This window comes from Stegostoma tigrinum, chromosome 2, assembly GCF_030684315.1.
Source record: "Stegostoma tigrinum isolate sSteTig4 chromosome 2, sSteTig4.hap1, whole genome shotgun sequence".
Lineage (NCBI taxonomy): Eukaryota > Metazoa > Chordata > Chondrichthyes > Orectolobiformes > Stegostomatidae > Stegostoma > Stegostoma tigrinum.
In genome coordinates, this window is record NC_081355.1 from 118,540,734 (window position 1) to 118,554,510 (window position 13,777).

Consider the following 13,777-nt stretch of genomic DNA (forward strand, 5'->3'; position numbering starts at 1 on the left):
TAAAGTTTCTTCGGTTTAATGTTTCAGCCTCCTGGTCCTTCTTGGGACATAATACTGTGGGCCTGAAGTCACATGTAGGCCAAACTATGCAAGGTGACAGATTTGCTTCCTTCGTGGTTATCTAGATGGGCCGTTATGACAATGGCTTGACATGGCTTTTTTAGCCAACTATGTAAATTGCTGATAGCAGAAGATTGAAATTTTAGATTCAAAATAATACCTAGAAATGGACTCTTCCCCCAAAACACATGAAAAATTCTCTGGAGGTGATGACAATCATCAGAAAAACGTAAGACACAGAAGGGCACCTAATTAGTTATGGCTTAGTATGCTAGTATATCAATTAGATTTTTAAGAAACTATACACCAATTATTTATTTTCCATATAACAGTGGAAACAAATAACAAGTAAAACTGGGAAACATCTGTACAACAAATAATGGTAACACTTCAGAAGAATTCTGTTGGGAAAAAAAATCCCCTTTTAACTTCTGAGCAAGTGACTACTTAAATGGGCTGCAGCAATTCTACAGCACAACGTTTAATTTCCAAATAAACCAATGAATAATCTAAAAATATCTAAATTTAAATATAAACATGAACTGTAGGCCTGGAATGCCAGGAGAATAACACAGCAGGGTTGAGTTGTTTTAACACTTCTCCAGCAAGTAGCATAATTACAAATGAGAAAAGCATAAAACTCATCTTAATTCATCCATTTAAAAAGATTCAAATCATCCTTCTCATTGCAGAATTCAATTAAAATAATTTCTAGCGTTTTCCTGATCACAGTGCATGAGGAATAATATCCTGAATGCAGCTTTCATTAGTTTGCTTTAAGTAGAAAGAAAAACACAGAAGCAATGTTGCTGATTTAACTTTTACATACAATTAACCCTGTTGTACACAACATCACCTATCAAAAGTGTCCTTTCAAGACTGAAAATCCTAAGACTTTTAATCCTCATAGTTTAAACTTCTGACAGGAGGCTACAGTTCTCAATTATCTGGTTGCTCCAAGGTTCAATCAGCTGACAGCATTGAAGGTTTGATCACTAGTTATTCCGACTTGCACTCTATCATTTTAGTCCAATAGTTCTGAGTGTTTTGATGACTTTGACGCTAGCCGAGGCCAATTAGCTGTTTTCTGTCCATACATCCACTTGGTCATATGTGAATACCATAGGACCTGAACAGACATATTTTTCAAAATTTCAAAGAGGTTGCTCCAAGCTACTTTTCATTTTGCTGTAGATTTCAACATATAAGTTTCATGCACCCGGTAGCAACTTGCTCAATTAATCAAAATCACCTACCAGCAAGTAATTCCTCTTAAAAATCAACTTCTTAATGATAGGTTCAGTGCATCCATTAAGCATACACATCTAGCAGCAACCTGATGCAGGAGCTGCATGTTGGAACAGGGGCCAAAAATATCATTTGAAAGCCAATGTAAATCTGGTGTCATACCACAAGACAAGGCACATGGTAGTGCCAGATATTACAAGCCAGTAAAATTCACAAATCAAGAGTGTCGTGCTTTAGTGATAAAACTTGAGCTATTCAAAATATTTAACCATGAAATATCTAGACGTTCTCAGTTAAAAATACTAGCCGTGAAAGAGGGGCGCAAAAACATCAGAAAGGGCGGGCAAGAATGAGCACAAGAGATAGAGATACATAGACATACGCAGGGAGAGAGGCAGCGAGAGCGACTGACAGCGACAGCGAGACAAAGACACATGGGGAGACAGAGGGAGACGTGTGCAAGGACAAGACAGAAACACAGACGGCAAGTAAAAAGTAAGCCAGAGAAAGGTAGATAGAGACGGCAGCCAAGAGAGCGCGATAGAGACAGAAAGTGGGTGTGAGCAACACACAGAGTGAAAGAGAAGTGCGGTGAGGGTAAGGGGAGAGAGACAGGAATAGAAAGACCAAGGAATAGGCCAATAGGAAGCAACAGACAGAATCACTGGGTCTTTTTCTAGTTGGAAGGACGTATCTATTGGGATGGTCAGAGATAATGTGAACTGCAGATGCTGGAGAATCCGAGATAACAAAGTGTGGATCTGGATAAACACAGCAGGCCAAGCAGCTCCTAAGATGCTGCTTGGCCTGCTGTGTTCATCCAGATCCACACTTTGTTATCTCTACTGGGGTGCCACAGGTTTCATTCCTCAGGCCCAAACTATTCACAGTCTGTATTAATGACCGCCCTTAGTGCTTAAGCTCTTTACAGTCCAAACTCAGACTTTTCTCCCTGATTTCAGTGGCATATTAGTTCACAGCGAAACAATCAGCAGCAAATGCAGAAACAACTAGCTGGTGACTGGCAGAGCAGCTTCTCACCAATCCCTTCCATTATCATTTATAGTAGCAACTTTTCTGACTGTTCACCCCACGAGCAGATTTTCCATATCAATTTGAGGGCTTCAACCAGCTGCCGCTTCCAGTATACTTTAAGCATTGGCGATTTTGGTGCATTTATAATTCTGGAATGTTTTTGTGCATCTGTTAAACAACGTTTAACAATATTTATCTTACCTTGCCATTGAAAAAATACCCAAAACTTGCTTCATGTTGATTGCTGAATATCAATAACACACCAAAGAAACAGATATCAGGTTGATGTCCATAAAAATGTACCACTAACAGGCCACTTCATATTCTGAGGAATTCCATCCAAGTGCAGAAAGAAATAGATGTTCAGGCTTAAGTGCCAAATAACATTCACAAAGCACAACAGTCAAGCAATGATTATTTCCAACAACACAGAATCTAAACATTTTTCCTTGAACAGTAATACAATCACCAAGTCCCCCATCATCAATCTCGGGGCTACCAATGACTAGAAATTAAACTGAATTAACCATATTAATGACCTGCATTTAAGCATGCTAGAGGCTGGGAATTCTGTGGTAACTCATCTCCCAATTCCCCAAACCCTGTCCATCATATACAAGGAACAAGTGTGATAGAATACTCTCTAGTCACCTGAATGGTGTCAACTCGAACAACACTTTAGAGATCAGCACATACTAGGACAAAGCAGCCGACTTGATTGGACATCTTAAACATTCACTTCCCCCACCACAAATGCACAGTGGCATTGGGGTATTCCATCTACAAGATGCATTGCAGCTACTCACCAAGACTCCCTGGAACAATACCTTCTGAATCAGTAACATCTACGTTTGAGCAAGAAAAGCATGGGACAGCAGATGTATCATAACCTGGAAGATTCTAATCCCTACAACTCCTCCAAACATCAAATCTCACATCTTTCGCAGCTGAAATTAAAATCAGTGCTCAATCATTTCTGGGTCACAATTCTAGAACTCCATTCCTAACTTCACTGTGGGTGTCTATCTACACAATGCAGATTGGAGCAGGTCAAGGAGGCAATTTGCCACCCTGCCTTCAAAAGCAATTAGGAATGGGCAACAAATACAGGCCTTGTCAGCAATGCTCACAGCCCGGGAATTAACACTTAAAAGAGAACATAATGCACATTGTTCAATCTATTTTTCTATCCAACCGGTTCAAAGATGTTGTCACACACCTTTGGGTCAGGTGGTGCTCAAACATCACAGTACGTCACTACCAGTGCACCACGAGAGGGCATTGCACATTTTTCAATAGTGCATAAACTAGATAGAACAATAGATCGGCATTGATGGAGTTTTGTTGCTACAGGTGTGACATTGACTCTTTAGAAAGTGCTGTTTCCGGAAATGAGAGAAGGTAATAAGGATTCTTTCAATCAAATGAAAATCAAAATTAATTAACTTTAAAGATTTCTTCTCATCTTACCTGGCAGCACTGTGGTAATGACTTCAGAAAGAAATAAAACCAAAGTCCTATCTTGCAAGGCAACAGGTCCTGCCATTGAGGCTTTACAACAGATCTGCAGGATAGGCACAAATCAAACAAAATACAAGTTACTCCATTCAAAGTAATTCCTTTAAGTGAAATTTAATGCAACTCAAACTTATGTTCATCTGTTTCTGGCTGAGGCGGCAACCTCCTAGCCCGTTAGTTTGTCAAACTGCCTTCTTACCTCATACATCAGATGCAAAAGACAACAGTAATCAAATAAAAGTTGTTGACCTTAAGAAGATGACGAGAATGAACAGTGAAAGTCCAATGTTTCTCCACAGATGATGGATGTCTTCTGCACTTAATGGTAAGGTCCTGGGGAGTGTTGCTGAACAAAGAGACCCTGGAGTACAGGCTCATAGTTGCTTGAAGTGGAGTGACAGAGAGACAGGGGAGTGACAAAAGCGATTGGTATGTTTGCCTTTACTGGTCAGTGCTTTGAGTATACACGGTGGGATGTCATGTTGTGGCTGTACAGGGCATCGGTTAGGCCACTTTTGGAACACTGTATTCAATTCTGGTCTCCCTGCTACAGGAAGAGTGTTATGAAACTTGAAGGGGTTCAGCAAAGATTTACATGGATGTTGCATGAGTTGGGGGGTTTCAGTTGTAGACAGAGGCTGAATAGGCTGGTGCTATTTTCCCTGGAGCAGCAGAGGCCGAGGGATGACCTGATACAGGTTTATAAAATCCTGAGGGGCATGGATAGGGTAAGTAGTCAGAGACTACGAATAATGTGGTGAATAACTTGTAGATGGCACTGGGGAGCAGGATATAAAAGGACCAGGTTAGGACTGTAATGGAATACTCTCAACTTGCCTTGATGAGTAGAAATTTGACTCCAGCTCAACTGGAATGTCATTTACCTCCTTCAACATTGATACATGGTGGCGGCAGTATATACCACACAAGAGATTCACTACAGCAACACTCAATATCCTCTTCAACAGCACCTTCCAAACTCATGATCTAGACCTGCTGGAAGGACAAGGGGAGGCAGTACATTGCAGCAATACGATCTGCAAGATCGCCCTTTAAGCCACACACTATCCTGATTTGGAACTATATCACTGTTCCTTTCGTGTCACTAGGTCAAAATCTTGGAACTCCCTTTCCATCAGTATTGAGGGTGTACATGTACCAGATAAACTGCAGACAGTGGCTCATTACTTATTCAATTAGCAATTACAGAATGAGCAACATATATGTTTTGCCAGTAATCCCGACATCTCATGAAAGAAAAGACAAAGGACGACACATCAGGTTCAGGAGGGGTGCATCAGTCTCAGTTGTCTCCAGTTTCCTCTTTTGAAGTCCATCTATGTGGATGTGGATTGAAATCAGCATCAAACTGAGCTGTCACACAGTCCACAGTTGTATAACTTGTCAATGCTAACTGCTGGAGCATACATATGAATAATGGCCACTGGTACCTACAAAATTGTACCTTAAGTTATTAGACATAGGAACAGACCTCTCATATTAGAGATGATCTTTCTCTGCACCTTCTCTGTAGTTATAACACTGTATTCTGCCATCTGTTCAATTGCCCTGATGCACTTACATAAGATATGATTTGTCTGGTTAGCAAACAAAACATTACTATATCTCAGTACATGCTAAAATAATAAATTAAATCAAATAAATATACTTAATAATACAAATCCCAAAAAAGATACTATGAAGCCACTTAACGTGCATATCTCTGGTTGTGTGAAATAAACTTGCATTTTTTAAAAAAAATTAATACTCCACTTACTATTTTCTTATTACCACTTCACTAGCTATGAAATGCAATTCAGGAGTACGATGATTATTCTTCACTTGCCTGGATTGTTGCAGTTTTAAGTAGCACTCAAGAAGCTCAACATCATCCCGGGAGCCAGTGCGGATGGTACCACATCCAACACATTTAACATTCAGCTCCTTCACCATCAGACAGTGGCAGCATTGTGTACCATCTACAAAATGCACTGCCATAACTCACCAAGGCTCCTTTGATAACACCTTCCTAACCCACAACTATTTAAAAGGACATGGGTAACAGATGCATGGAGACACTGTCACATACGAGTTCCCTCTAAGCCAAACAGCACCAGCTGGAACAGTACCACCATTCCTTGACTGTCACAGGATCAAAGTTCTGGAGCTCCCTTCTTCATGAGCTATGGGTGAGCCTACGTCCCACGGACAGCAGCAATTCAAAACGGCAACTCAGTACCATCTTTTCCAAGGCAATTATGGATGCATGATAAATGCTGACCTAACCAGTTATGCCCACATCCCATGAATAGATAAAAAAGTACACCAGTTTACTTCAGTACCCTCATTTTGTTTGAGTCTTAATTTTATTTAGCTGAAAATAACATTTTCAGAAAACAACCACGTGAGCTTGAAGGCACAATGAGTTGGTCATGAACTAAGAGACAGTAGACTTGACAGATGGAAGCAGAAAATGTGTGATGTGGAAACTGAGAAAGGCTGGCATCATTTTCTTGTTTCCCTAGTCCCCATGTTATCACCTGAAAAGGATTAGACAAAAGTGGCACTATCCAGAGGATTTTTAACATTCTTCACTCATTTACGAAGTTTACAAATTATATCTTCATGCCACAAAAAAACTCACGTCCCCATTTCTGGGCTAATGATGTTTATCAATATAAACCTACAAAATTATGAACAACAATTATTGGCAATAATACTTTATTCTTTTTACTATTATTTTTTAAAATCAGTTTTCAAGAAACTTTGCTGCCAAACATTTAAGTATTTTGCAGTGGTACCTCTCATTCTTCTCAAGAACACCAGCTTTTCCTTCATCCGAAGATTTACCACTTGCTTTTTTCTTTTTCTCTCTCTTCTTTCTAGTAAGGAGGTCATCCTGAAAGACAAATAAGGTTACAGGTGACTGCCAAATAATTCTTATACAGACAAGGATGAGGGTCTGACTAAGAAATATCAGTTGCTCTCTGCAACCGTATTGCCCTGAAAATCATCTAACAAAAGTCATCTGTTGCCATAGTATTAGGTTCAGTGTTTCTCAAACATGTGATTTAACATCAGCGGTCAGTCATCCACAATTCCATAGCAGTCAATGCCTTCCAGAATCGAAACAATTCAACTCCCTTTCTCTCACCCTGATCTGAGTCCCACCTCTACCACCATTATAAATACTACTCAAAATCAGGAATCACCAGATTTAGCACAATAGGTAATGGCTAAATCACATCTGCAGATCTGTAAGAAGTTCTAATTTTGCAGCTGGACAATTGATTAATATCCGTTTTGTGCAAGATAAGAAAGTAAAAATCCATACAATGACAGAAATAAATACTCTAGTGGTTGCACTTTGAGCACCTATTCAAAAATCTTACAGTTAAAATTGCCAACAGCAAGCATGAAGAATAGTTACCACAATTAAAAATAGCTTAAGTGAAACTGCTCTGTTACGAATTGCATCAGGGTTAGAATGGCATTCATGAACCAGTCAATGCTAAATACTACTACACAAATTATTAAGTCATCTAACGTGTAATGCTTCAATATCATTAGGCAATTTTTAGAACTAACAGATTTGTCTTCATTTGAGCCCTAAATACTACCTAGTGGGACCTGGGTTTCCAAATTCAACTCGTAATTATCTAAATAATTATTTATTGTTTTGGAACGTAGAGGAATTGTTATTTTTGTAACAATATAGAAACATTGTGTTGGGTGGCGCAACCACTGTGCAGCTGCAGATATTTAAAATGACAAGAAATAACATGGATGTTGAGAAGCAAAATGCTGTCATCCAAACACAGCTATATTTATTTGTGCACATACACTGTACCCATTTGCTTCAACTCATGATTTTGAGAGTGACTCTTAAGTATTATTTCCAAAGATATTTGCACCACTTTAATATTGAGTGAGAAACGTTGTTTTGTTCATTGGCCTCTTATGATGTCCTGCTGAGTTCAGTTAATAAATACTTTAAAGCTATTCTGAAGCTGGAACACTTTGAAGAAACATAACGCAGTACGTAACTATTTGTATCTAAATAAAATTGGTTTTAACATAGAACAATACAGCGCAGAACAGGCCCTTCAGCCCTTGATGTTGCACCGACCTGTGAACTAATCTAAGCCCCTCCCCCTACACTATCCCATCATCATCCATATGCTTATCCAAGGACTGTTTAAATGCCCCTAATGTGGCTGAGTTCACGACATTGGCAGGCAGGGCGTTCCACACCCTTACCACTCTCTGAGTAAAGAGCCTGCCTCTGACATCTGTCTTAAATCTATCAACCCTCAATTTGTAGCTATGCCCCCTTGTACAAGCTGAAGTCATCATCCTTGGAAGAAGACTCTCACTGTCCACCGTATCTAATTCTCTGATCATCTTGTATGTCTCTATTAAATCCCCTCTTAGCCTCCTTCTCTCCAATGAGAACAGGCCCAAGTCCCTCAGCCTTTTTTCATAGGGCCTGTGCTCCAGACCAGGCAACATCCTGGTAAATCTCCTCTGCACCTTTTCCAATGCTTCCACATCCTTCCTGTAATAGGGCGACCAGAACTGCATGCAATATTCCAAATGAAGCCGCACTAGCGTTTTGTACAGTTGCAGCATGACATCACAGCTCCGGAACTCAATCCCTCTACCAATAAAACCTAACACACCGTAAGCCTTCTTAACAGCACTATCAACCTGGGTGGCAACTTTCAGAGATTTAATTAGAAAATATTCTTCATTTCCATCAACGAAAACCTGTGCCCTGGACATAGCATAAATATCAGGCATCAAGAGTCACTAATATGTACATTCAAAACAACAGAATGGTTTTCGTTTCTGGTACATTTTAGAATTTAAAAAGAAATCTCCTCACACTTATGACTCCAGCAGCTCAGTTTCTAATGTTTTTTGACTAGCATCCAAAGCCAACTCTCATTTAATGTCTTTTTAATCCATTCACAAGATGAGGGTGTCACCAGATAGGCCCATCCCTAAATGCCCAAATTGCAGTTACCAGTCAACCAGATTGTGGTGGGTCGAGAGTCACATGTCAACCAGACCAGGTTAAGGATGGCAGATTTCCTTCCCAGATGAACCAGAATGGGCTCCCCCAAGCCCCAATAACTGGCAATGGATTCATGGTCATCACTGGACTCTTAATTCCAGATTATTTTTTGTTTTAATTAGACCCTGCCAGGGCTGAATTTGAACCCAGATCCCCAGAACATTATCTTTGTTTCTGGATTAACAGTCCTGTGATAATACCATCACCTCTCCAGTTGAATTTTAAACTGTTTGCATGTTCTACCATACTGTAAATTAGGAGGAGCTTCAATGTAGGAAATAAATAAGAGGAAGTTTTCAAATTTACTTTGGAAAACAAAATGGCTGACAAACGTAGCAAACTTTACTTGTTACAACTCGTCGAGCCACCTTCAAAAAAATGGGGCTTCAAAAGCCACACTGAAGGAGCAAATGCTTGAGAACACTACTGCTAGCAAGCTCTACTCTTAAGTCACAAATCACACTGATCTGAAACTATATTGTCATTTCATCAGTGACACTTGGATCACACACTTGGAACTCCCGTCCTAAGTGCACTAACAGTACCTATACGGCATGGACAAAACAATTCATCAACATGTTCTCGAGAGCAATAAATTCTGGTCTGGCCAACAATGCTCACAATCCATGAAGAAATTTTAAAAAACCTCAATGAGGATAATTAGCATAATAAAATAAAAACTTCTAATAACAAATCTTCTCTCAGAATAATGCTCAATTGTTTATTTGCAAGCTGAAGTTTATTGTGGCTCTAGTACAAATTGCAGTGTATGGGTTCATCATTGCAAGTGTCCAGTGCAACAGGATATAAGAAACCAGTCAAGCCCAAAAAACTGGACAGTTCAGTCAAATTATAGGCCATGTCAAGAACAATGCCAAAAAAAGAAATAATTAAAATAATTTTCTTTATCAATAAACTTCAACTCTGTTTCTTCCATCTCACTGAGATTGAAAGATTCCAAAACAGTATTGAAACATTTACAGCAATAAAAGGTTGCAAACAAAAATACAGGTTAACAACAGGATTAAGTCATTTGTTTCAGCGGACAATATTTTCAGAATCTCACCAAAGGCAGGAGTTAGGAAATGGCTTCGGCTCCCCTGACGTTTCGTGGTCTCCCAAGCCAAATAGAAGAGGAAGACAATATTTGATATGCAGCCTGAAGGTCACAACTTCTTGGTTCGACTGGCTCCATCCTCTCACCTAAAACTGACTGCTCAGTAATGCCTGAACAGCTCTGAATAACCTATTCAAAATCTAGGCAGGATTGAATTTGGCAACAATTTGGAAATATTTGGTTCTAGTTGTCACAATTCACATGGCACTTACCTAGATCAAATGAATACAGAGGACCGTAGTGGCTGAGTCATTAAGAACAGCCAAGGATGGGACAAACAGATGATTTCTAATCAACAAGGGAATGAAGAGTTATGAGGAAATGGGAAGAAAGGGGAATTGAGTATTGTCAGATTGGGTATGATGATATCAGTCAATGGTGGAGCAGACGTAGGGGCCAAACGGTCTGCTTCTGCCCCTATATCTTATGTGCTTACAATCAATTGATCAAACTGTTTTATAGTAAAACAAGCACACATTCCTACTAAAAATGAAAAGTTAAAATTCCAGAAGGAAATTTGTAAATGGATGTCCATCTGTTCCAACTTTCTACAAAGGATATTCATAGAACCATATAAAAGCTTAAATAGAGTATTTAAAAAATGGGATAAAATCCATAAAAGGTTGATAATGTGATGTTTTACTATTGAAGATTAATAATGCTGATATTTTAAAAGATAAAGTCAACAACACTTTTCACCAAAGCTCTTCTGTATTTACATCAACTTACCAGTTGTTTCTCAAAGTATATCGACCAAACCACAGCATAATGGCCCACAGTCAGGATAATAAAGAGAAGCAAAGAAAGTTCAACATTGCTCATCTTTCTCACTCTACGGTAGTAGAAAACGGGCTGTCGCCAATCCGGCAGACCACTTTTCAAAACTTCATCATATCTGCAAACAGAGAAAAAAAATAAAAAAGAAAAAAAGAGACTTGTGGATTGAAAATATTATTGTCATAATTTCCAAAATAATTACAATCACTTAACAATCAAGTTTCTCTTCCAAACTAAAAAGTTATACTCCATTCAGCTCCTATAAGAATTGCATCCAAAAGATCACCATATATTCAAAAATTTATTATTGCAGCGCTAATTGTTTAGTGCCACTAATATATTATTGTTATGGAAGTTAATCGCTACATTTAACACAAGTTCTACATACTTTCATTTACAAAAAGGAAAATCATGTAAATTTCATAAATCAAAATCAGTGGGGAATAAGAAAATGCTAATTTATTCCACAAGTGAAGAAAGCCTTATAAAATTCTTATGATGCATTACGATGCCAGGAGAAATAAAATGGGGAAGCTCTGGTTTCTGGGCATATTGTTGCACAAGCAAAATACAGATGGTTTAAATCTAAACTCTGGCAAGATGAATAACGTGTTGTTCTGTGGATACGGTTCTTCCCATTACATCCCAAATTCTTGAGGATGACAAATGATAAATGAGTCTGCAACTCATGGTCATGCATGTGCACTTCCTAGTGGTTGGATGAAGAACAGCACGATCTAACGTTTTGAAGCAAATTACAGATCCAACAAATTTTTGTTCGGGATGATAGAACATACACCCTGAAAAGTATTCTTTTTAAAATGGAACTCAAATATTCAAAAAAGGTAGAAATTATTATCAGCAGATCTTCCATGACATTACAGAAGACAAGTCCGTGTATCAGGTATATCATGACAGTCAAGATGTAACATAGTTCATCACCCACAATTTTGTACATTTATTAATTCAAACACAATTTACCTTACAGAAGACACAAAGATAGGTGGTGGGACAAGCAGTATTGAGAAAGCAGGAAGACTGAGGAAGGCTTTCTAAAGAAGGGTCTCAACCCGAAACGTCAGCTTTCCTGCTCCTCTGATGCTGCTTGGCCTGCTGTCTTCATCCAGCTCTACACCACGTTATCTCAGACTGAGGAAGGGCTTGGTCAGGATAGGAGAGTGGACAAAGAAACGATAGAAGAAATACAAATGTTTAAAGTGTGAAGTTACATACTTTGGTGAGAAAGTTCAGGGGTAGACCAGTTTCTACAGAGGAAAAGGTTTCAGAAATTTGAAGCACAAGTAGACTTGGGAGTCCTAGCTCAGGATTCTTACAGTTAACATGTTCTGATGGCAGCTAGGAAGGCAAATGCAAGGTTAACATTCATTTCAAGAGCAGAGATGTCCTGCTGACAGTGTAGAAGGCTCTGGACAGACCACATTTGGAATACTGAGAGTTGTTTAGACCCTGCATCTAAGAAAGGTTATGCTGGCACTGGAGGGGGTCCAGATGACATTTACAAAAATGAAGGGCTTATTACGTGACATGCAGTTGAGGATACCAGGTTTGTATTCAATGGAGTTTAAAAGGATGGGGGGGGGGGGGGGGGGGGGGGGGGGCAGTCTGACCGAAACTTACAGAATACCGAGCAGCCTGGATAAAGCAGAAACAGAGAGATGCTTCCACTACCAGGACAGTCTAGGAGCAGATGGCACACACAGTCTCAGAATGAAGGGATAAGACCATAAGACATAGGAGCAGAAATTAGGCCATTCAAATCATGGCTGATAAGTTTCTCAACCCCATTACCCTACATTCTCCATGTAACCCTTGATCCCCTTGACAATCAAGAACCCATCTATCTCCCTCATAAATACATTCGATGACCTGGCCTCCACAGCCTTTTCAGGCAGCGAGTTCCAGATTCACCACACTCTGACTGAAGAAGTTTCTCCTTATCTCTGTTCTACAAGGTTTTCCCTTTCCTTTAAAGGTGTCCTCAGGTCCTGGTCTGTCCCACAATGGAAACATCTTCAAAACATCCACTCTGTCCACGCCATTCAGTATTCTGTAAGTTTCAATTAGATCCCCCTCATACTTCTAAACTCCATTGAGTCTAGATCCAGAGCCCTCAACCGTTCCTCATATGTTAAGCTTTTCATTCCTGAGACCATGGTCATAAACCTCCTCTGAATCATCTCCAGGGTCAGTACGTCATTCCTAAGATACAGGGCCCAAAACTGCGCACAATACTCCAAATGTGGCCTGACCAGAGCCTTATAGAGCCTCAGAAGTATATCCCTGCTTTTATATTCAAGTCCTCTCAAAATAGATGCCCAACCTCACAATTGCCTTCCTGACTACTGACTCAACCTGCGAGTTTACCTTGAGAGAATCCTGATCTAGAATTTCCAAGTCTCTTTGTACTTCAGACTTCTGAATTTTCTCCCCATTTTTCTCCATACCTCTATTCTTCTACCGAAGTGCATGACCTCACACTTTCACATGTTGTACCACTTGGCACTTCTTCACCCACTCTACTAACCTGTCCAAATCCTTCTGCAGCCTCCCCACTCCTCAATACTACCCATTCCTCCACCTTTGTACCATCTGCAAACTCAGTCAGAATGCCCTCCGTTCCTTCATCTAGATCATTAATGTATAAAGTGAAAAGTTGTGGTCCCAAAACGGACACTTTTTGATCACCACTTGTCACCAGCTGCCATCCTAAGAAAGATCCTTTCAATTCCACTCTGCTTTCTGCCAGACAGCCAATCTTCTATCCATGCTAGCACCTTGCCTCTAACACCCTTGTCTTACTCAGCAGCCTACCTGGCATATTGTCAAAGGATTTCTTGAAGTCCAGGTAAATAACATCTTTTGGCTCTTCTTGGTCTAACCCACTCATTACTTTCTCAAAGAATTCTAGCAAATTTGTCAAG

General features: G+C 39.6%; 1 protein-coding gene across 1 annotated transcript in view; it reads right to left on the bottom strand.

Annotated features, from left to right (window-relative positions):
- The window catches only part of dnajc1 (DnaJ (Hsp40) homolog, subfamily C, member 1), a 180,429-nt gene that overhangs the window by 98,347 nt on the left and 68,305 nt on the right, over positions 1-13,777 (bottom strand). The window contains exons 4-6 of the mRNA XM_048556105.2: positions 10,788-10,953; positions 6,663-6,760; positions 3,814-3,907 (exon numbers count right to left, since the gene is read on the bottom strand). Coding sequence (XP_048412062.1) covers positions 3,814-3,907; positions 6,663-6,760; positions 10,788-10,953 — 358 coding nt within the window. The remainder of the gene's footprint in view (positions 1-3,813; positions 3,908-6,662; positions 6,761-10,787; positions 10,954-13,777) is intronic.